We start from the raw sequence: 25,181 nt of genomic DNA, 5'->3' as shown, positions 1-25,181 counted from the left end.
AGAAACGGGTGATCCTGGAATGGCAGCCATGGGGGAATGGAAAAGCATGAGGATGCGGAGACCCCTGGCATGGGAGGAAATTGGGACTCCTGGCACAGGGGAGAAGGGGGAAACGGTGGAAGAGAGAATGAAGGTGCACACAGAATACCTGGTACGGGAGGGAATGAGGGGGGCACACAGGGCCCCTGACATGGGGAAGAAGGCAGAATAGGGGCACACACAGAGCTCCTATTGGAAGGGATGGGGGATCTTGGAATTGAGGGGAAGGAGGAAAATGGGTTATGCAGAGTATGTGTATGGGTGGAGGGGGGAGAATAGAGGATCCTGTGTGATGATATTGGGGCTCTGGCTATAGAACTTAGGAATTCTGGTTGCTACTGTAAACTTGTTATGAAATGTTGCTACGGAAACTGCTGTATCATGAATGCCTTTTGCATGTGTATCCACCACGACTTACCAGCTGAAAATCATGTCTTCTTCAGACTGAGGACAATTGGAAGGTACTTAATGTTAACAATGGTGCTTCGACTAGACAACAGAGATGCTAAGGGCTTGTCTAGTCTCACAGTTATGCAGCAGCATAACTTTGTCGCTCTGTGTGACTAGTGTGAAAAGAATACGCCCCCACACTCCCCGTACACCCCCAGCAATATGAGTTTTGCCAGCACAAGCGCGAGCATGGACAGCGCTATGTTGGCGGGAGATGCTCTCCGCTGACATAGTGACAGCTTTTCATTGAGGTGGTTTTGTTATGTTGGCAAGAGCGCTCTCTCCCACTGACATAATGCGGCTACACTCGCGCTTATGCCAGCAAAACTTATATCGCTCGGGATGTGCTTTTTTCACACTCCAGGGAGACAACGTTTTGCCAGCATAATTGCAAGGGTAGAGAAGCCCTCAGTGGCTTTGCTCAAGCTGGGTAAGATACTTCCCCCTCTCTTCTGAAGGGAGGGTGGAAGTCTGAACCAATGGAAAGTTACCAAACACAGAAGAAAGAATGCCAGGAGGCTAGTCTGAGGATCAAGTGAGTCACATGGGGAACTGGAGAGGGGGCCGCCAAGGAACAGAAAGCTTTGGAAAGAAGAGAAGAAGATCCCAGAAACTGGGAAAGAAGTCTGCATGAGGAGAAGCAACGCAGCACGTGGGGGTCAGCATGAGGCAAGGGGCCCTGCCTACGTACCTGAGCTCAGATGGCTCTCCAAGGACAGCTAAGGGAAGGGAGAGCTAGTAATCGCCATTGTGGTTAGGACAGTCATTGTTTCTCTATCATCGTACAAAGCACAAGAGATACAGCACAAGTAAAAGAGCAACTGTGTTGGACTCCGGGCAAAGTCTCTCTCCACGGTACTGCTTTTCAGTGGCCACAAGTCTCCAGGGAGAGTTCAACTATGAACCAGAAGGCTCACAGTGGGATACTGGCACATGGTGTGTTTAAGCAACTGGGACATTTTGGAAGTCAGAGCTGGTATTGGGGACTAAAGAGCTCCATTGCCATGCAGCAGACAAAGTGCCCAGGAAATGTGCCAGAGAGACTAAGGGAGGAAACAATGCTGCAGCCTGCTGAGACCCAGGGAGGCTTCAACCACCCAGGGATCCAAGACTTGAACTCCCTTCACAGGAGTGTGGTACGTGGCCACTCGGATCTATGACACAGTAACATGGCGAGGAAGGAAGGAATGGCGTGGGTCACAGAACCCCTGCTGGAGGGAAGGATGGGGGACACTGGTAAAGAGAGAAAGTGGGAATGAAGACACACAGAGCCCCTGGCATGGGGAGTCACACAAAGCCCCAAACATGTGGGCGGGGGCAACTGCACTTACACAGAGCCCCTAAAATGGGGGGAGGGGTTTTGTGGGAGGCACTGAAATAGAGGGAAATGCGTGGGTGGTACCCAGAGAGGCTGTGGGGAGAATGAAGAGATGCAAGGAGCCCCTGATGTCAGAGATGACTCATACCTGCTGATACTGGGGGGGACACAATTTAAGGAGGGTGGGGGCATGTGACCGTCTCATACGTTGCCAATCTCCTGTGGGACAGGGGGCACAGGAGTGAGGGGGAGCACTTGCTTGGGCTGGTCTCGGCTGGGGAGATTGTGGCAGGGGAAGCTCACAAAGGGAGGTTACTTACCGTAACTGATGGTTTTTCAAGATGTGTGGTCCCTATCTCGATTCCAAATGTGGGTGCACAAGTGCACCACGTGCCAGAGCCAGAACTGTTTAGAGTAGTCTCCGCTGACCTGCGTGCATGCCTTGCGTTGCCCACATGGCACGTCTGAGATCTTATGAGGCTGTGTGGGTCGACACCCCCCTCAGTTTCCCCGTAGTGATAAGGCCTTGAGCCCTCAGCAGAAGGGGCAGGGCTGGAATCCAGATAGGGAACACACATTTCAAAGAATTATCAGTTACAGTAAGTAACCTAAGTAACCTCCCTTTCTTCTTTGAGTTCTGGTCCCTCTGTGGATTCCAAATGTGGGTAGCATAGCAGTATTCAGCATTGAGGTGGGCGCAAGGGCTCGGTGGATGTGAGAGTTTGTAGTACTGCACAGCCTACTGGTGCATCTGTAGTTGCTGAGTTAGCTACAGCATAATGCATCATGAACATGTGAATAGAGGTCCACCTTGCTGCCTTACAAATGTCATGCCATGGGACATCTATAAGAAGGATGGACATGGTGGCTTGCTCTCTTGGAAAAGTGCACTGTGATGTCCAGTGTTGGAGGAACTCGAGAGAGAGAGCATCACACTGTGATGCAGTGGGAGATCCATTTTGAGATGTGTTGGTAAGAGAGGGTGCTGGAGGAGGGGCAAGGCCTGAGAGACAAAGATGGAGTAGATAGTCTAGGACAGTCGGTACAAATATGTGTTGTAAGGTATGATGGTTGTTGGACACCCATGCTATGAAGTGTCGCCACTTGGCTTGGTAGCAGGCCCTGGTCATGAGGAGTCGACTATGTATGAGTACATCTCGTACCGGCGTGAAGCGCACGATATCTACCCTCGAGACCCATCCAAATACCAGGCCGTGAGGTGGAGGGTGTTGGATTCAGCGCTGCCATTGAGTGAGGAGGTTTGAGAGGGGGGAAAGTGGATCGGGGGCAGATTGAAAGGTGAGGGAGATCCATGAACCAATATTGGTGGGGCAGAAGGGGGCTCTGAGTATGAGGGTTGTTTGATCCTCTTCACTTTGTGGCATACTTGGGGAAGTAGCGGGATGGGTGGAAAGGCATATTGAAGACCTGGTGTCCAGGGGATGAGGAAGGCATCCCCTTGTGCCCTAGAGCTCCCCTGGAGCAGAAGAAGGGAAGTTTGTGGTCGATGGCTGTGGTGAACAGGTCCCATCGGGGAGTGGCCCACTGCTGGAAGATGCAACAAAGAGTGGGGTCATGGAGCTCCCACTCAAGGGCAGGGCCCCCACATGGGGGGGAAGGGTACAATTTACCAGGGCCTGAAGGCCCTGGAGGGCCCAGCCCAGGCTGCAACCCCCATTACCATGGGGAAAAAACTTTTCATGGCTCATGAGATTTGTATGTATGGGATGAGGGATTGTGGTATGTGTGTGGGAGGGGGCCCGTGTTACAAGTTTGTACTGGGCCTGAAAAAATTATGCTTAGGCCCTGCTCAAGGGTGTGATGCAAGGATCAGCTCAGTTTGTCCACCACGATGCTGTCTGTGCCCGGTAAATGGGTTGCCTGCAGTGTGACATTGTGATGTAGGCACCAGTTCCATAATCAGACTGCATCTTGGCAAAGAGACAGAGACCCGGCTCTGCCCTGCTTGTTTATATAAACTACCACAGTCATGTTGTCTGAGAAGAGTTATATGTGCTTGGACTGGAGAAGAGGATGGAACGGCTGGCAGGCACGCAGGACTGCTTGCAGTTCCAGGATGCTGATATGCTTCCACACTTCTCTGGGTGATCATAGGTCCTGGGCCATGTGGCCCTGTATATGGGCGCCCCAGCCCACAAGTGAGGTGTCTCTGGTAAGGGTGGTGTCAGGCAGAGAAGGATGGAAGGGAGTGCCCGCTAGAACCTTGGACGGGATGCATCACCACAACAGGATTGTTATTACTGACAGTGGGAGAATGACTTGTTTGTTGAAGTGGTCCTTTTGTGGGTTGTACACCAATCCAAGCCACTGTTGGAAGCACCTCATATGGAGGCAGGCATCACGGGTAACAGAAGTAGAAGCCGCCATATGTCCCAGGAGTAAGATGCAGTGTTGGATGCGAGTAGGAGGATGGCACCACAGCTGTGTGATGAGGGCACTGAGCATGGCAATTTGTCTCTGGGAAGGAAGGCTCGTGCTTTGAGAGAGTTCAGGTGTGCACCTATGAATGTGAGGTCTCTTGTAGGTATGAGGGACTTCTCCTTGTTAATGAAGACTCCCAGATTGGTAAGGAGGTTGCACAGTGTCTGGATGGTAAGGAGGTGGCAGTCATGGGATGGCAGGAACCAGTCGTCCAGGTACAGATATAAGAAGTGGGTGAGGCGACACATAGACGTCATGACAATGGCAACAACCTTTGTGAACACACAAGGAGTGGTGGCTATCCCGAAAGGGAGGACACAGAATTGGTAGTGGAAGTGGCCCACCATAAACCAAAGGAATTTGGGGCGGGTGGGGTGCATGTCCACATGAAAGTATGCAACCTTCATAACAAGAGCCACGAACCAGGCCTCACATTTGAGGGAGGGGATGATTTGAAGGAGTGTAACCATGTGGAAGTGGAATTTGTGGATGAAGTGATTCAAGGCCCCCAGATCTAGGATGGAGAGAAGATCTCCTCCCTTTTTGATATGAGGAAGTAGGGAGAGTAGAATCTATAGCCCTGATAGTGATATGGGATTTGTTCTATTGCCTCTTTTTGGAGGAGTGTGTGTGTTTCCTTTTGAAAGAGGTGTAGTTTTGTTGGGTCCGCACGGTTGCTATGAAGTGGATGTTGGGAGGAAGGTGTGGAATTCTATGAGGTATCCCCAAAGTATAATGTCGAGCACCCATCTGGCAGTGGTAATCCAGTTGTGGGCAAAGACATCTCCCAAACACTATGGGTGGAGCTAGATGAAGGGTGGGTGAGGGGTTTGTGGATCTCTGAAGGAGAGTCAAAAGGGCTATCTTGGAAGGCATTGATGGAAGGTGGAGGTGATGACAGTAGAGGTTGTAGAGCGGCGGAGCCACTGGGAATGGTGGTGGTGGCGAGGTTGTTCCTGTTGTTGCAGAGGGTAGGGTTGACATGTGGGTTGGGTGGGGTATCGGGGCCAAAAGGCTTGCTGGTGTTGGAATCAGTCAGGAACCAGAGTGTATAGGCCCAGTGATTGAAGCATTGCTCAAAAGTCCTTAGGGAATGAAGGCTCTCATCTGTTTTGTCGCTGAACAGTTTCTGGTTGTATAAGGGGAGGTCCTCTGAAGTGATTTGGACCTCCCTGGGAAACCCAGATGTTTGCCGCCAGGAGTCTGTCCTGAGTACCACTCCAGATGCTAGCAAGCGTACTGCAGTGTGGGCCACGCCCACTGCTGCCTGGAGCGAGACTTTGGATATGAGCTTATCTTCCTTGACAAGGATTTTGTAGTCAGCCTGTTTCTCTTCTGGAAGGGAGTTTTGAAATTCTGCCAGTTTCGAGTATGATCTAAAGTCATACTTTGCCAGTATGGCCTGATAGCTGGCTCTGAGGAATTGTAGGCCTGCTGATGAGTAGACCTTTCATCCAATGAGGTCAAGTTTTTTTCACAGCCCAATCCAGAGCAGTAGATTTGGGATATTGTTGCCTAGCTCGTTGAATTGCTGACTGCACCACGAGCAAATCTGGTGGCAGGTGTAGGAACAGGAAATCTGTGTTCTTTACGGGACGTAATATCGCTATTCTGCATGCTTTAGTGTTGGGGTGCAGGGGACCAAGGCATGCCAAATTGCTTGGGCTGGCTGGAGAATTGCATTGTGTATTGGCAATGCCACTTGGGAAGGATCTGTGGGCTGTAAGATGTCCAAGAACTCATCATGTGGTGTCCTTGATGTCTTTGGGGGATAAATTAAGGGCAGTGGTCATATTGCCCATAGCCATTTGTTGGGGATAGCGACAGGGGAGGATGAGGGCCTCATTCAAAGAGGACGATGCACTGGTTGGATAGTTCCAGTGGTGCTGGCAGTGGGGTAGAACTCCACGGTTCATCATAGACCTACAGAGGAGCGGTGTACTCTGAAGAGGGTCCTTGTTGGAGCAGTAGCACTGCTCTGCATCCGTAGTAGGGGTTCCACTGTACCAATCGTCTCTGGTCCACTGGTACTGGGGGACCTTGTGGGTACCAAAACCACTGCTCCAGTGGTGGTACGTACGTAGGCAGTGGCGTACCGTGGGTCTCCGGCGCCCAGGGGACAAAACTTTCATTTGCACCCCTCCCATCAGCAGCAGCACCCCGCGGAGGGCGGTATGTGGGCCCGTTTCCCGCTCTCTCCCACTCCTCCCCCTGTGGGGGGCGGCGGGTGTGGCTGGGAGCAGGAGTGACAGGGGCAGTCAGATGCCCCCAGGCTGCCCAGCGGCAAGGGCCGTGACAGGCTTTGGTCCCTGCAGCTCCCTCATTACACCCAGCATGGGGGCGGAGGGGCCAGGAGGATACTTGTTCCCACACAGAGGCAGCCCTCAGCTGCCAGTGTAATACCAATACCCAGGACCTATCAGACTTTGGGACCTAGGTCTGGAACAGTCTTAGATTCTGATAGGTTCTAGTTATCAATACTACACTCAGCACGGCTGCAAGACTCTGGCCACCTGCGACAGCAGAGAGCAGCTACTCCTCCAAGGGCCTGGCCGGCGCCCCCCACAGGCCGGAGCCCGGGGGCATGGCCCCCCCGTCTCTCCTCAGTACGCCACTGTATGTAGGTGCATAGCATTGTTGGTACTGGCTGCATGAATGTGCCAGTAAGAAGGTCGGGTCTGCCTCCGAGGACCAGTCTGAATCACAATGCTGCTCCAAGGAGGGTGAAGCTAGTGGTATGGGTGCATCTCCTGATGGACCTTGCGGTTGTGACGAGGGAGGGTTGTACAACAGCAGCAGTTCATCTGCTGGGGACGGAGGCTGCACGATGTCCAGTGCGGCATCATGCTGTGAAGGCCCCTCGAGCGGTACAAATAGTTTCTCTGTCAGTGTCAGGGGCGATAAGCAGCCCACGACACACAGCACCGGGAACGAGTACAGTGGCGTTCGTAGCAGTACCGTCGGCTCTGGCGGAGTGCTTGGATATCTGGGTTCTGGCAGAGCACTGCTTGCAGCGGGAGCCCCAGTTCCTCAGGCTGTTTAGTCTTCTTGTTCGCTTTGGAGCAAATCCCACTGACCCTGCGTGCAATTTCTCACCCAGCTGATCAGCGGTTGGGGGGGCAACAGTGTTTGGAGGCAATCCTTCTCGGGGATCCCTCTTTGTGCCTGTGAGTGTGCTTCTTGTGAGCACGATGCGTCTTAGCTGGTGCTACTGGTACCGCCAGTGTCACCATGGTGGGGGACGCACCCACCACCGGTGCGGCTGGGTGTTCGGGCGGATCCGTCGCTGCCACCTCTTGGTGCACACAGGGACGCATTGCCTCCTCCATGAGATGTTTGTGTAGTCGGAGTTCTCTCACCTTGTGGGTTCTTGAGGGGAAGGAGAAACAGATGGAGCACCACGCAACAATGTGGGACTCACCCAGGCAGTAGAGACAGTGTTGGTACTTGTCAATCACGAGAACAATCGCAGGCATGTGGCACGGTCATTGAACCCGACTTGTTTGGGCATAATCCCTCAATGCAGATGGAGTGTCCTGGGGAGGGGATAACTGGAGGACTATAACTCTCTGCTGACTACAAGTATTAAATGATTTGAACTATGCTAAACTATGTAAACTATCCTAAATACTCTAAAAATACTATTAATTTTTTTTTTTTTTTTGCTACATAACTGTGAAGAGGAGTGTTCTGACTCTGGCCGGAAGTCAGAAACGTGCCAGGAGGGGGGTGCTCCAGCTCACTTAGCCCCTCTCCCTGGCAGCCAGGCTCAGGCAGGGAGTGAAGTAGCAGGGCTGCCGCCGCAGAATTATCAGATATATAGATGAACACGATTCGTGGGGGAAAAAGAATGGTTACTGACCTTTCGTAACTGTTGTTCTTCGAGATGTGATGTTCGTGTCCATTCCCTGTCAGGTGTGTGTGCGCCACATGCACCAGTGCCGGAGATTTTCCCCTTAGTAGTATCTGTAGGGCCAGCTCTAGCATCCTCTGGGATCGTGTGCATATGCCCACAGCTACTGCAATGGTTGTCTGTCTCTTGGGAAGAGCCACTTCATCCCCTTCCGAATTCGAGGAGCCTCTTTCTTGGTGACCGTGGTGCTGCTGATGTCGCCTTCACTTCCCCACTTTGCTGGGAGGAACGGTGGTCTCGGTACTAGGGAACAGTAGCAAGGATCTGTGGGGTGATGCCACGTGTCCAGAGCCTGGCAGCTGTATTCCAGCGACCGATATTGGTGTGTCGGAGACTGGTGCCGACATTCCAGAGATCAGCGTCGGTGTTCTGGGGACCAGTGTCACGACTCCGAGGACTGGTACCGTGAGTCCAACTGTTGGCGATGCAGCTCTGGGGACCGGTGCTGGAGGTCCAGTGACCACTGGCAAGGTATTGGTGACCTGCGCGGGTGGAGGGGGGAGAGGTGTCTTGGTGTTGGAGATCACTGTGGAGGCCCCATTGCAGGCTTGCCTCTGGATGGCTCCTCAGTCAATGGTACCAGCAAGGGATTCTGGTGCAGGGATCTCCCTTCTCGAGGTGTTGGTGGCATGGGAATCGATAGGAGGTCCTTGGCCACTTGGAAGCCTTGGGTGTGGACGGTACCATAAGGTGCCAGGTGTCCCTACTGCTCCCAGGAGTCAGTGGCGGGTCTGGGATTGGGCTGGGAATGCCAAGGAGTGAGGCTGCTGCTGACCCGAGTCCCAGTGAAGACGAGTGGTCCGACACTAACTAACTTAACTATGTACACTATTACTACAAGAAAAAAACACTGGGTTAGAAGAGCTTGCCAAAGCAAGAGGATGTTCCAACACCATCACAGGTGGTAAGAAGGAACTGACAGGGAGGTGGGGCCGGCAGCGCCCCTTATACCGCTGCATATGTGTGAGACCCCAGAGGGTGCAAGGACTGGCCCTATGGATACTACTGTGGGGAAAATCTCCAGCATCAGTGCATGTGGTGCACATCCACCTGAAATAGAGTGGACGTGAGCAAGAACTCAAAGAAGAATCTTCACTGCTTTTGTAAAGACAAATCATGCCTCACCAATCTGTTAGAACACTTTAAGGGAGTCAACGAACGCAGACAAAGGAGATCCAGTGGATATAAAGATATTAAGCAAAAACCATCCTTATGAGCAGTCCTCATCCTCACCCCAATCTCCAACTTATCGCCTCACCTCATGTTTGACATTAGAGAGAGGGAGAGGGACATTGCCTTATTTATCTGTAACATCCCAGCATCTTTATGGGGCTGGAAAAGAAATAAAGGAATCACTCATTCTTGTCTCTTTTCTTAACACCTCATTTAAACTCTTATTCAGTCAGCCCCCCCAGTCCCTGCTCTCCTCACTCTGAAGTCGCCCACTTTCATGGGGAACTCCTTACCCTGAACTGGGAGCTGACAGTCGGCCTGCGCCTCTGGGTTCCCATCTTCAGAGTTTCCTCACTGCTCCGGCTGCAGACTCTTTCAAAGAGGTCATAGATGAAGTCAAGCCTGGTGGTGAAGAGAGGTGCCAGTCAGAGAGAACACAGGACATCAGATTCTAGGGTCAGTTACCACCCTATGCCAGGCAACCTGTTTATCCCTCCCTGTAGGAAGCCGCTATAGCCTCCCCCGGAGTCGGGACCCGAGGAAGGGCCACAAAGACACGCCTGGACTGAAACAGAACCTGTAGCCACATCTGCCCGGCAACAGAAGGGCTGGGCTGTGTTAGGGCCGGCAGGCCAGTCTGTCCGGCAACCAAAAGGGGAGCTGGACCAGGCCACCAGGCCAGGGTGACTGGACCGAGCTACCAGACCCCCAGGACTGGACCGAGACCTCTGCGGAACCTGGGATGGGAGATACCCCCCGAGGCCGGACGGGACCTGGAGGAGCTGCCTGATGCCGAGCCCCCGGAGACGGGACAGGACCTGGACGAGCTGCCTGACACCGAGCCATCCCAAGAGCCCTGTGACCGGGAGGAGCCGCCCCTCGCAGAGGAGCTCGCCGCCTTGCCACCAGTGGACGAGGAGGGACTGGCGGGCCTACCCTGGACAGAGTACCCCAGCGATCCCGAGGACCCTGAGGAAGCAGGTACCTGGGGATATGAGGAGGAAGTGGCCCAGGGACAGCCATAGCCGTGGCTGAATCAGGGGCTAGACCCCGTCGGCGTGTTGCAGCGGGAGCCCCGCCGACTCAGTGACAACGCCTTTGCCACTGCTAGGGCCCTGGGCTGGGACGCAGTGGAGATGTGTGGGCCTGCGTCCCCCTCCCCCCTTCCCTAGGCACCCTGGGAGAGCCTCCTCCTCCCTACCACTCCAGCGAGCGGACCCACTGCTTGCTTGCCCACCCTGCGCAAGGGCCAGGCTAAGAGCCGCACAAGAGGGCTATCTGTTCCCCTTTCAGGAAGGCGCTGTGGCCTCCCCCGGAGTCGGGACCCGAGGAAGGGCCACAACAACCCAGCCGAAGAGGACGGCCCTGTAACACTCCTCCAAAACACCACCACACAACAATGCAGCTGCAGCACAAGGCTCAGCAGGCATCTGGCAGAGGCAGAGCATCCCCTCCCTCTAGATGCAGAGACCCCAAACTGCTGCAACACTGACCGTGGCCCACACACCAGCTGCAGAGCTGCATTCCCTATCTCTCACTAAAATCACCATGTTACAAGGACAGTATCCTGCATTCTGGCCTGGGCAACACAACTCCTCCCTCTTGCTGTATGGACCCGCAAGCAGCAACTATACAAACAGCAGCCCACACTCCAGCCAGATTGCTGAATCCCTTCTTTCTCATTGCACACACCCCTAGAATTCCAGTCATATTTCATGGAATTGCCTTCAGAGAGACCCATCTAAGACCCTGTCTACACTTACCTCCAGGATTCGGCGGCAGTCGATGGGAGTTATGCAAGCTACACAAAAAACTTGTGTAACTCCCTTCGACTCTGTGGTTCTCTTCTGCGCGCCATCTTCACTGCACTGTGCCAACGGGAACCGTGTTCCTGTCAACGCAGCACTACACCACTTGCAAAGGTGGTCTTAGTACGTCGATTTCTGGATTGACTGAGTGGGTCTTCAATGACCGCTCAGTCAATCCAGAGAAATCAACCTGATGGCGGCAAATCAGTGTAGCCATAGCCTTAGAGATGCGCCATTGAAGCATGTTATCCTAGAAGGTGCTGTGAGCCTTGAAACATATGCAGTTTCTTCCCAATCTTTCTGCTGATTTGCCTTTCCTCATGCAGAGGCATTAATTGGCACTGGGCACTCCACATTATTATTAGTTACTTCTAGCAGTTCTTACTTTTCTATCTGGTTGAAAGTTTCTTAGTTTGTCTGTAATGTGGACAAGGGTGATTGGGTGCATATACAGTAGTTGGTGGACTTTCAAAAAGCCTTTGACAAGATTCCTCAGACTAGCCAGTCATGCAACAAGAGGGAAGATCCTCTCACGGATCAGTAACTGGTAAAAAGACAGGAATCAAAAAGCAGGAATAAATGGCCAGTTTTCAGAATGGAAAGAGGGAAACAGCAGTGTCCCCCAGGGGTCTGTACTGGGACCAGTGCTGTTCAATATATTCATAAATGATCCGGAAAAAGGGATAAAAAGGGAGATGGCAAAGGTACCCAAAGGTTAACAAAGGGATCTCAAAAAGCTGGGTGACTTGACAACAAAAGGGCAGGTGAAATTCAGTGTGGATAAATGCAAAGTAATGCACCATTGAAAAACATAATCCCAACTACACATATAAAATGACGGGATCTAAGTTATCTTGAAAGAGATCTTGGAGTCATTGTGGATAGCTCTCTGAAAACATCCGCTCAATGTGCAGCAGCAGTCAAAAAAGCTATAGAAAGTTAGAAGCCACCAGGAAAGGGATAGATAATACAACAGTAAATGTCAAATGCCACTATATAAATCCAGGGTATGCCCACATATTGAATACTGTGTGTAGTTATGGTCACTCCACCTCAAAAAAAGATATATTGGAATTGGAAAAGGTACAGAGAAGGGCAACTAAAATGATGAGGGGTATGAAACAGCTTCCACATGAGTAAAGATTAATTAGACTGGGACTTTTCAGCTTGGAAAAGAGACGACTAAGAGTAGATATGAAAGAGGTCTATAAAATCTTGACTGGTATGGAGAAAGTGAATAAGGTAATGTTATTTACTTCTTCATATAACCCCAAAACTAAGGGTCACCGAATGAAATTAATAGGCAGCAGGTTTAAAACAACAAAAGGAAATACTTCTTTCACACAATGCACAGACAACCTGTGGAACTCTTAGCCAGTGGATGTTGTGAAGGCCAAGATTATAACTGGGTTCAAAAAAGAATTAGATAAGTTCAAGGAGGGATAGGTCCATCAACGGCTATTAACCAGGATGGTCAGGGATGCAACCCCATGCTCTGGGTTCCCCTAGCCTCTGACTGAGGGATCTTGGGGCTGGACAACAGGATCACTTTATAACTACCTTGTTCTGTTCACTCCCTCTGAAGTACCTGGCATTGGCCATTGTTGGAAGACAGGACACTGGGCTAGATGGACCATCTGCCTGAGCCAGCTGTGCCCATTCTGTTCCTATGTAATGTTGGATTATGATCTCCAGAACTCTGATTTCAAGCTGAGGGCAAAACGCTCCCCAGGATGTCTGTCTGAACAGCACACAACCGAGACAGGGCCGCTCAGCAAAGAACAGCAGCCTGTGATCCCTGCTCAGTCAAACGTGTGTTACCAGGGATTGATATCTGTACATGGTGCTTGTGCAGCAGTCTTCGGCCACAGACTCAGGGCCAAATGAAACATCTCTCCCCATTCAGCTGGGGACAGGAGGACTATGCTGCACAGAGCCTTGCTGTGTAATGGCTCTGCGCTGGAGATGGTTTCAGCATTGAGTGATGGTTCCTTCATGTGCCTCTCCCCTCACATACTTTCCTTGTCCAGCTCTTTGGTTAAGGCTTCACTGCAACCACCACCACCTAGACTCCAGGAACCTGCTCTAGTCTTCAGGTATTATTCAGTGTCAGGATCAGTCTGTTTCTCCATGATTGTTTTGCAGCATTTGGGCTCAGCCTGATGGGAAGCCAGGGACATCGCTCCATTTCCTCTGTGAGGGAGCTCAGTCTGGTTCAGGATCAAGATGCAGTGCTACTGAAAAAGCCACCAGTCATGGTACATCTACATTACCCAAAGATTTACTTGGTCTCCTCCCCTGACCACCTGGTTTCCACTTCAGTTGGCGCCTAACAGTTTGGGTCTCCTTATATGGTGTATTTGGAACCAAACCAGTATTACACACATACGCGCCCCTCCCTCTCTTCCCACTCTGGGTTTATTGTAGTGTATTATTCATTTACTTTCTGATTTCTAAAGTATCTGCAACTCCAGGTATTCTCCACATATGCAGGCCCCAAACCCACCACAATAGTCACACAAAGACAAGCCCCTTGTGAACAATCCCCACTGCCCATCCCCAAGTGCCCCCCTGCCGTTGGGTGCCCTCGTGCTTGGGATATCATCCCACTCCCCGCTCAGCGCCTTAGGGCTCCATAACAGGCTCTCTTGCCTCACTAACACCCAGTTTATTACAAAAATATTGTGTGAATAATCTGTAACAAGAGTCCCAAAACAGTCCTTTTATCACCCTGGTGCATCCCATGACATCTGGTCCATTGACATAGTACAAATGCACCAGTGTCTTCTACCATAACCAGGCTCTTCCTTGGTCTTCTCCTGTCCTTCTGCCAGGACAGCCACCCTACCTTTTCCAGCTGGAGTGCAACCTTGCTCTTCCCAGCAGGACCTTCCCCCAGTCCGTCTCCTGGGAGTTCATCCTTCACGCCCCCTGTTCCACTAACTTCTCATCTCAAACAGTCAAACAGTTAGGCCTTTCCACTGTTACACCAGGCCTCAGCCCTCTCTGGCCCCAGTGCTCCAGCATGCAGATGTCAATGCGCAAGCCACTCCAGTGCTTCCATGCCTTCAGCCCTTCTCACCCCCAGCTCTCTTGCTCAGGGAGGTCAGCCAGCAAACCCCTTTGCTGCTCTCGCACATTCAGCCTCTCCCCCAGAGCCTCCTACAGCTGCCTTCTGTGATTCACCCTCCCTGATCATTTATAGCCTCAGGTGCTGCCCCATCCTCTTAAATGGCCAAACTGGGAGCAGCAGTATTGGCACCAGAGAGCTGAACCTGCTTCATATAAAGGGGCCAGCCACCCTGCGACATCCCTAAAATAATATCATATAACCCAAGGAGTTTAGCCAAGGAGTGAGAGCCTGTGGCTGCTGATGGTTCATGTATAGGAGACCCTGCTCTGAGGTCCTTACCCTTAGATGATTCCATAGCAAGAGCTGCCTGTATCCAAAAGGCCCTGGGAAGGAACTTCAGATGGCAATGAGGCAACCTCTGAAGGCCCTAGAAACATAGAACTGAGGACTCCTGGGTCATCAAGTCCAGTCCCCTGCTATTGCAGGTCCTCAGATTGGAGCTCTCCGATCCAGATTCCCAAACCCAAGAACCTCAGGAGAACACAGGCAGGGGGGAGAAGACATAAAAATTCTGAGCATGGCTCTTTATGCTTTGCTAGCAGCTTAAAAGGGCTGTAAAGATACATAACAGCACCCTGGAGGATTCCCCCAGCACAATGGCGGCGCAGGACCAGCATGGCTAGCCCTACACCTTCCGCCTCATGCAGCTCCCACCAAGGGGAACCACCGTGGGATTGGTCAGGGACATGACAGGGAAAGGCCAGAGCATTTTGTGGTTCTGGTATTGTGATCTGCAGAGTAGACCATTGGCATCTGTAGGGAAGCTGCCATAAGCTAGAGCAGACATTGAGGCTGCTCTAACTTATGTTGGTGGTTGTGCTGGCCACTGGAGCAGCCCAGAATCCCAGAGGTGCAAATGTGGCATAAAGAATCTGGTCCCATGAAACCCCAGATGCAAACAGCAAATCAAAGTTGCATAGATTTCACCAATATGGCTCCTGTAAAATTGTCCTCGCCAGCTTCTCCTCCCCTTAGACTACTCCTTTAGCATCTCCTTTGGTGCCCCTTCTTCCTCTCCACTCTCCACACTGTGAGGATAAGCAAGTATGTACATGTGTCAGTGTGGCTATGCAGCTCCCTGAGTCAAAGGATCCCTTTGGAATTTCAAAGTGTCACCTTCCTGGCACAGTAAATCTTCATGGAAAGAAATAAGCAAAGTCCATCACATAACAAAGGCGACACTGATAACCAATGTCTGTTTCTTTGTATCAATTTCTTTGCAGTAAAACGGACCATCTCCAGCTCCTCCTCCTATTGCCAATATACTTGAGTACACAGAGATAGGACCTTGGGTAATCATATAAAGTAACTCTCCTTCTCCGTGACCGTGCTATCATGTGATTCAGTCCCACAGCGTATTCTTTATCCCGGCCTTCATTCTCCCCTGCAGAGGATTAAGGGCTGCTTACCTGCTGTCCTTCAGCATGTTTAAAATGTCATCCCGAAAGGTGTCTCTGTTCTTCTCCAGAAACCCCCGCACATCATACAATACCTGCAACAGAGAAAACACACACTGACTAGTACACATTAGTGCAAGCAATTCAAGCCAGAGTGACCCCGCCGCCCTCTCACATGCCGACATACAGGACCATCCTGCAGGCAGCCCCACTGCATGCCAGGGCACCGGACAACAGAGCAGGAAACGCCTACATGCCCAGGCACTACGGGCACGTGCTTAGAACCCTGGCTCCTGAAATCTCTCAAGGAGGTCAGAACCCAGGCTTTCATTTACAAAAGAAGTTGTTTCTAGCCCTCACAATTCCAAAGAAAACCTTGAAAACATCGTACATCTACACTATAGAGCCTAAGCTGACACAGCTATGCTGGCATAGACCCCTAGTGTAGATGCATCATGTGCTGACAGAAGGAGTCTACCTGCCAGTGTAGAATATCTTCTCCCCAACCAACAGCAGCTATGCCAAGGGAAACATGTCTCTGCTGAGACAGCTGCATCTGGACCAGTGGTTCTGTCGACAGAGCACACCCCTGCCTTTCTCCATTCGCCCACATATAGCGAGGGCTGCCAATCCCCCACCCCTCACAAGACACACACAGCTGTCAATTGCACCACCACATGCACACACACAAGGTGGTCAACCCCTTCTGCCTCCCTCACACACAGCATCCAACGCACAGGCACTGAATTCCTTCCATACACAGGAGAGGTACATGCCAACCTGCAGGGCACATAATACCCTGCCCACATGGGAACCAACACGCACACACACAGCATCTGTGCACACTGATGCAGAGCGGACAGATCTCTCACACATCAGACAGCAGTGCACTTCAATTTATAAACCAATTAATGAGTCCACTCTCTGTTAGAGCCACAAGAAGGGTCTCCTAGCATTGCAGGACCCCTGGGGGTGGGCACGCTTACCCACATTTCTCCAAGTGCCTGCCAAGAGAGCTGCAATGTAAGAGAAAGAAATGCCCTAGGAATATGGAGGCACATCACCATACCCAGCACTCAATTCAGCATCAAACAGCAAGGGCCAACTAATTCAGAAGGCAGAAGTAGAGCCAGTGTCATGTATGGTGGCAGAGGAAGACTTAATTACTGAAGAAATAAGTAGCAAGGCACTAGGGCAGAAAGACAGTTTTCCCATTTTAAAATATTCTGATAAGTATTTTTCAAAAAGCTCTCGCACCACAGTGACTGGGCTAGAATGTGAAAATATGGTCGACTGTTCCGGTGAAAGCTGTGCTTGATTTCATCATGTTATGACCTATGGAAAATGACATTCGAAGCATGAACAATACATTTGTAACTATGGACCAAATTTTCAGAGGTCTCAGCACCCACATTTGGGACCTGATGTTCAAACGAGCTCAGCTCCCAATTAGGCACCAAAGTGGCTGGATTTGCAGAAAATCTGGCCATACACAGACTGATGGGAACAACAGGGTAGTGAGCATTTTTAAAATCCAGCCCTAAATGCAGGTCCCAGTGCAAGGTGCTCGGCTGGTGAAGTTTACAGCCAAGGAGGGCCCATCTGTGCAGCAGTATGCACATTCACCGTGCATCTTATAAGGTCCACGAGACCCTTGCCTCAGTCCCTGCATGGCTGGGTACAGCAAACGCTGTGCAGAGTCTCCAGTTTAGAAGAGAGGGGCTCAGTCCTGTGGATTTTGAAAGGCTGCAGAGCAGAGCATTCTTGTAGGGCCTAGCCAAATGCTTCCACACAGTGAAGTTTGTCTTTTCTTGAAAAAGAAAAAGAAAATTCAGATAAATATACTAAGTCTAAAGAGTGCAAATGTTGCACAGAAATGAGGAAACATCTGAGTTAAGATTGTTCTTTCTGCTTTGACTCTGCTGCCTTGTGCTTCTGCCTTATAGTGGCACAGTCCAATAGATGAGATCAGATCACTGTTATTCAAATGTCATCACGTCACATCACAGAAGTCATGCCATACCTATCAAGTGCTGTGAGATAGGACAAGGTCTCGTGCCTTGCTGGGAAGGTGAGGGTGGAGGTAGCTATGAAGCCTATGAGGAGAGGAATGGGATTTGCTGGTGCTGTGGGAAGGGGATAGCTGCAGACCCTCATGGGTATGAGTGGCGAGGGAGTCTCTCGCTGAAAAGGGCATCCGTGTAAGACTCGTTCTGTGTCTGGCCATTAGATTAGCAATTAGATTCAATTTGTGTTGAACATATTCAGTCTCCTCTGTGGGGCTTTGGGCCCCAACTGCTTCATTAAATAAAGCCTTGGGCAGGAGCTGGTCTAAGTGGCTCCTGCAATGAAATTCTTGCTGATCATCCCCAGCTCTGATCCTGGGCACAGCACACACTCTTCTCCACTACCTAGCAACCAAGTCTGGTTCTGCTACATCTTCCCATAATCAAAATCCATCAGGAAGAAACTGAGGCCAGATGAGGAGGAAGTTATAAAACTGCAGACAATATTAATAATACTTAGCATTAACGTAACACTATACATGCTCAAAGCACTCCCAAACATTGGTTAACTCTCATGCCACCCAAGGAACGGAGTGGGGGGGGCAAGATTATTCTCCCCATTTTACAGATGGTAAAACTGAGGAACAGAACAAGAGAAAGGACTTGCCCAAGGGGACACAGCAAGACAGAGGCAGAGAAATCACAACTCAGGAAAGTTTATAATTAGCAACAGCAAATTTTACAATAGCAACTAAACCTCATGCCTATTTCTCTGAGCTATGCGCCAAAGCTGGAGGCTTAATGGAGTTGCTATTCCCAGCAGTTTGCATAACTCAGGACTCTTAGGTGAATGTCAGTAGCTTAGGTCCGTCTACCTGCTGATTCCTTCCTCCGTGGCATGTTTCAAAATACAGCATGCACACCTACCTCTCCAGCATAATGCCTGATCCCAAATTGGTGATCTGTCACCCGAGGTTTCACATAATAATGGTTATTCTGAAATAAAGAAGAAAAAGGCTTCTGATTATCTGCTGTCAGAATAAACAGGCTCACATAGCAGCTCTGTGTGGGCTGTGATCAATGGAATAATTTTGGCCCCTAAACTGGGGTGGGGTGGGGACCTCGACTGACCCATAACCTGACACCAGAGGCTGCACAGTAATCTACATCTACCCTGCAAATATATATTCCAATACCATGGAAAAGCCCAATCTTCCAAGATTCTCTGAACAAAGGATTGCAGAATTGGATCCAAAGCCTGCCTAAGTCGCATACAAAGCTAGCACAAAACGGACATGTCTAACAATTACACAGACTGAGTGTTGAGCAAAACTTCCAGAGCAGGATATAAAATCAAGGGGGTTTGTATAGCATAGCACTTGTGCACCTGTTAAAAAGAATTAATTATACTTTTCCTGTCTCCCTTCGTTTTATGTTCTTCTTTACATCTGCCTTTTCTTTCCTTCTCTGGGTATCTTTTATGTTCTATTCCATAATGTTCAGTCTGTTTGCCCTGGGTGTCTCCTTTCTATTGATTTTAATACACTCAGAATTCCCCACAAGCATTTTCCTTTCTTGTCAACAATCTTCTCTTGATTCATTTTGCCTCCTTTTTCTTTACTTTTCTTTTGTCGTTGCTTATTAATGTCTCTCTCTCTCCCCCAAATCCATTTCCTTTCATGGACTTCCCTCATTCATAAGAACAGCCATATTGGATCAGATCAGTGGTTCATCTAGTTCAGTATCTTGTCTTCCAACAGTGGCCAAGGCCAGGTGCTTCAGAGGGAATGAATAGAACAGGTAATATTCAGGTGATCCATCCTGTCGGTCATTCCCAGCCTCTGGCAAACAGCAATCCCTGCCCATCCTGGCTAATAGCCATTGATGGACCTATTCTCCATGAATTTATCTAGTTCTTTTTTGAACCCCATTATAGCCTTGGCCTTCACAACATCCTCTGGCAAGGAGTTCCACAGGCTGACTGTGCCTTGTGTGAAGAAATACGTCCTTTTGTTCGTTATAAACCTGCTGCCTATTAATTTCATTTGTTGACCCTTAGTTTTTGTGTTATGATGAGTAAATAACACTTCCTTATTTATTTTCTCCAAGCCAGTCACGATTTTATACACCTCTATCATATCCCCCCTTAATCATCTCTTCTCCAAGCTGAAAAGTCCCAGTCTTATTAATCTCTCCTTATATGGAAGCTTCTCCACACCCCTAATCATTTTTTTTTCTCTTTTCTGTACCTTTTCCAATTTCAATATATCTTTTTTGAGACAGGATGACCAGATCTGCACACTCTATTCAAGATGTAGGCGTACCATGGATTTGTAAAGAGGAAATACAATGTTTTCTGTATTATTATTTATCCCTTTCCTAATGATTCGCAACATTGTTACCTATTTTGACTGCCGCTGTATATTGAGTGGATGTTTTCAGACAACTATCCACAATGACTCCAAGATCTCTTTCTTGAATGTGTGACAGGGCCAGACCTGATGGCTACAGGAGAGTAGTGGAGGGTATCTATATTAGCCCCAGGATCAACAAATCCCTGTTCCCTGGGTGATCCAGCTGGGGCTAGTCCAGGGCAATTAGGCCAGCTGAGGCCAATCAAGGAGCTTTCCCCAGCAGTTAAAAGCCTCCCTGTCAGGCAGCTGAGGGCAGCTGGAAGGGAGTTAAAAGGAGGAGCAGAGGAGAGGAGAGGAGAGGAGAAGAGAAGAGAACTGCTACAGGGCTGGAAGCAAACACTGTTGCTACCACAACCCCAAAAGGTACCAAAGACAAGGGGGGTGCCCCTCCGGGCACGGCCAGGGATCCAAGGCACACAAGCCTGAGGGAGAACCCCTCCCCACCTGGTTCCAGGAAGCAGACCGTGAGCAGTGGGGCCAAGGACAGGCGACCCAGAGAAGGGCGTAAGTCACGGACTGAGCAGTTTTGAGACTACTCCACACAGGGTCCCTGGGTCGGGGCCCGGGGCAGAGGGCAGGACTGCCCCCCCCGCTCCCACGTAGGCATATTGCTGGCATAGCCGAAGAGGGTGCAGGACCCATGATAGGGCAGAACAGGCCGCCCGCGCCACAAATGGTAACAGCTAACTTACACCCTTTCATTTTATATGTATACTTGGAATTGTGGTTTCCAATGTGCATTACTTTGCATTTATCAACACTGAATTTCACCTGGCACTTTATTGCCTGGTCACCCACTTTTGTGAGGTCCTTTTGTAACTCTTCACAGTCTGCTTTGGACTTAACTAGGTTGAGTAATTTTGTATCCTCTTCAAATTTTGCTACCTCACTGTTTACCCCTTTTTCCTGATCATTTATGAATATGTTGAACAGTACTGGTCCCAGTACAGACCCCTGGGGGACACTGCTGTTTCCCTCTTTTCATTCTGAAAACTGACCATTTATTCCTACCTTTTGTTTCCTGTCTTTTAACCAGTTACTGTTCAAGAAGAGGACCTTCCCTCTTATCCCATGACAGCTTACATTGCTTAAGAGCCTTTGGTGCGGGACCTTGTCAAAGGCTTTCTGAAAATGTAAATACACTATATTCACTGGATCACCGTTGTCCACGCTTGCTGACCACCTCCAAGAATTCTAGTAGATTGGTGAGGCATGATTTCCCTTTACAAATACCATGTTGATTCCACGTTGATTCTTCCCCAACAAATTGTATATATCTCTGTGTCTGATAATTCTGTTTTTTACTATGGTTTCAACCAATTTGCCTGATACTGAATCTAGGCTTACTGGCTTGTAGTTGCTGGGATTGCCTTTGGAGCCTTTTTTTAAAATTGGCATCACATTAGTTATCTCCAGTCATCTGGTACAGAAGCTGATTTAAATGATAAGTTACATACAGTTAGTAGTTCTGCAATTTCACATTTGAGTTCCTACAGAACTCTTGGGTGGATGCCATCTAGGCCTGATGACCTATTACTATTTAATTTATCACTTTGTTCCAAAACCTTCTCTAATGACACCTCAATCTGAGACAGTTCCTCAGATTTGTTACCTAAAAAGAATGGCTCAGGTTTGGGAATCTCCCTCACATCCTAAACCGTAAAGACCAATGTAAAGAATTCATTTAGTTTCTCCGCAATAACCTTATCTTCCTTGAGTGCTCCTTTAGCATCTCAATCGTCCTGTGGCCCCACTGTTCGTTTAGTAGGCTTCCTGCTTCTGATGTACTAAAAAATGTTTGCTGTTACTTTTTGAGTCTTTGGCTAGCTGTTCTTCAAATCCTTTTTTGGCCTCTCTAATTATATTTTTACACTACATTTGCCAGAGTCTCTGCTCTTTTCTATTTTCCTCAATAGGATTTAACTTCCACTTTTTAAAGGATGCCTTTTTGCCTCTAACTGCTTCTCTTCTTTGTTGTTTAGCCATGGTGGCACTTTTTTGGTCCTCTGTTTTTAATTTGGGGTATGCATTTAGATCGAGCCTCTATTATAAAGTTTCCATGCAGCTTCAGGGATTTCACTTTTGGCACCTTTTAATTTCTATTTAACTAACTTCCTCATTTTTATGTAGTTCTCCTTTCTGAAATTAAATGCTACTGTGGTAGGCTGCTTTGGTGTTTCCCCTATCCTCCACACGGATGTTAAATTTTATGATGTTATGGTCACTGTTACCAAGTGGTTCAGCTATATTCACCTCTTGGACCAAATCCTGTGCTCCACTTAGAAGTAAATAAAAAATTGTCTCTCCTCTTGTGGGTCCCAGGACTAGCTACTCCAAGAAACAGTCATTTAAGGCATCAAGAAACTTTATCTCTACATTCTGTCCTGAGGTGACATGTACCCACTCAATCTGGGGATAGTTGAAATCCTCTTCTATTATTATTATTATTATTATTATTGAGTTTTTTATAGCATCTTTAATCTCCCTGATCACTTCGCAGTCACTATCACCATCCTGGTCAGATGGTCGGTAATCCCCGTGTAGGGTGGGTATAAAGGTATTTGAACCCCTTCGCCGAAACGTAGTATTTCTTCTCTGCCCTTTTTGACGTGGGGGGCAAGGAGGCTGGGGTTTGCCACCGTGCCTTGGCTAATTAACCACCCCTTCATGGACCAGGAAGGCCACTCTACTGGAAATACCGAGGCCTGTATCCCAAAGAACTCGTCCATTGGCTCATCCAATTCCTCTATTTTAAGACCCAGGTTGGAGGTGACCATTTTCAGCAGATCCCGGTGCACTCTAAAATCATCCAGCGGTACCGCCGATGAAAGACCCACGACTGCCTCATCCGGCGATGATGTGGAGGAGGCCGATAGCAGACGTGGGGAAGGGTTCTCTGGGTGGGGTTGTTCCCCCCCGGCTTGAGGCACATGAACTCTCACAGTCAGAATCCATAATTCAGATGTGGTGCCAAATTCTGAGGAATGGAGGACTGCAGTACTGATGCTCCTCTCACGGAAATGAACTGTGGAATTCCAGAGGGAAACACCCACCAGGAAGGCCACGGTCCAGGCCATTGTCCCTGTGGCCACCATAGGGAAGTTGGGCATCAGGGCCACAGTTTGCCTAGTATGACTAACCTCCTCACTGTCTGAGGAGGAGATGCCACTGTCCGATAGCCAGCGTGGCGCCAATTCTGAATATCTCATGGTGCCATGTGGAATGCGTTGATGCACCAGCATTGGTGAGCGGCATGGAGACCCTGAACGATGGATGTGACAGGACCGGCTCTTGTCTTTTGGCTTCTTGTACAGACTAGACGAGCAGAGTCGCGGTGCCAGGGAAATGTGCTGTGAGTCCAGTGACATGCGTCGTTCCATTGCTCCATGAGTGATCCACTCAGTGCCAGTCCTTCAGAGACCAGCAGTGGGCGCCCGGTCTGACGCTGTCCTGACCCGGAGAGCGTGGTCTTAACTCTGGGGACCGCCAACGCACAGGTGAACGGTGCCTCGAAGATGGGAACTGTCGGTTAGATCTGTCCCTCGATAGGTTGCCCGTTGGTGCCGGTGCAAATCTCGATGCAGCGGCCTGCCAGCCCTCAGCGTCAGCGGCACGGGCAATGCCAAGAGGTCCTTCATCGCCTGGAAAGCCTCCGGTGTCGATGGCACCACCAGGCAGTGAGGGACTCTACTGCTACCTGGAGTCGGTAGAGGGCCTGGTGCCGGGGTCAACGCTTTCCGAGGTGGGGAGGATTGGCGGCCCGACATGAGTCTTGCCTGGTCCCCCTTAGCCTTCTCCCCAGGGGAGCATCCCTGCTCTGTGCGAGTCTTCTTTGACCTCTTCTTCGGTGCCAGAGAAGGTGATTGGTGCCGAGAGGAGGAAGAGGGCGCCAGAAGGGCACTGCGCACCAAGTTCATCATGCTCAATGCAGAGTCCAATCTGCCAGGCTCCGACACCAGTCTAAGCGCCTACTCCATCAAGATAGCCTTGAGACAAAATTCTCATTTTTTCTTAGCCCGTATGCAAAAATTTTTACAGATTTTGCACCTCTCATGGACATGCGCTTCCACCAGCCACTTTAAACAACTTTGATGTGGGTCGCTCCTCAGCATAGGCTTCTTACACGAAGCGCAGGGTTTAAATCCCAGGGAACGGGGCATGCCCCGACCCTGGGACTCTAACAACTAACAAACTAGAACTAACTATAACCAAACCATTAACTATTTACACTAGAACAATGAATAAACCACTAGATTTTAGAGAGAGAACTTGCAAACTGAAAGGGAGGGGGAGCCCACGGCGCCTAGTTGCGGGCGCATGTGCGCACCACTGCAGGGGCCGCTAGAGTCAGCTCCTACAGGTACCCCTAAGGGAAAAAGTTTTCCGGTATGGATGCTTGTGGCACACACACACACCTAAATTGGGAATGGACATGAGCAAGCACTCGAAGAACTGTATAGCTCTCTGGAAGAGGCCTGAAGGTTTTTTGCACTTTGGCAACACTTATATTGCACATCATTACCAATAAAGAATTTTTTTTAACTGAGCTGACCTGTGTATTGGCCTTACTAAGTCTTAATATTAGAATTTAAAGCCTTAATCAGCAGACTGTGGGAGCCCGGTGACTAAAGTACTGTCTGATGCTCAGGATTTGCTCAACATCCCATGCTATAAATGCAAGAGAAGGGCCTCTGTTAATGATCTGACACTCAGGAACGTTCTTTACAGACACCAGAATCCATTTGCAAGCTCCTTCAATGAAGAGATTGTCATTTTTATGTCCTTTTGATCTCTAGTGTTTTGAGGTTCTAGATTGTTTATTGCAACGTATCTGCTTCGGGGATTTTCATTTATCTCCATTTCTTGAGGTGTCTATTGCCATGATTACTTTTATAAACATATTACCCCTGCTTAATATAATACTGTTAAAGCACTTGCAGGCTTGGGCATGGGATACCACAAATGTAAATGGATTATCATCATTTTAATGCTCCTGCACAAACAAGCCAACAAGGAAATGTAGCAAAGCTCTCGGATCTCATTGTCTTATGAGAAGCACGGCATACAAATATTTGCAACTTAAAGCTG

General features: G+C 49.6%; 1 protein-coding gene across 1 annotated transcript in view; it reads right to left on the bottom strand.

The window, feature by feature from the left end:
• Positions 1-25,181, bottom strand: part of LOC137161235 (unconventional myosin-X-like) — a 279,065-nt gene that overhangs the window by 139,681 nt on the left and 114,203 nt on the right. Inside the window, exons 16-18 of the mRNA XM_067560340.1 lie at positions 18,607-18,675; positions 15,686-15,768; positions 9,629-9,737 (exon numbers count right to left, since the gene is read on the bottom strand). Of these exons, the coding sequence (XP_067416441.1) occupies positions 9,629-9,737; positions 15,686-15,768; positions 18,607-18,675 (261 nt within the window). The remainder of the gene's footprint in view (positions 1-9,628; positions 9,738-15,685; positions 15,769-18,606; positions 18,676-25,181) is intronic.

This window comes from Emydura macquarii, unplaced genomic scaffold (genome assembly GCF_026122565.2).
Source record: "Emydura macquarii macquarii isolate MOO-44397 ecotype Brisbane River unplaced genomic scaffold, CSIRO-AGI_Emac_v2 contig_2288, whole genome shotgun sequence".
Classification (NCBI taxonomy): Eukaryota; Metazoa; Chordata; order Testudines; family Chelidae; genus Emydura; species Emydura macquarii.
Note: the sequence above shows the minus strand (reverse complement) of the source record. Positions and strands in the feature narration are given on the sequence as shown.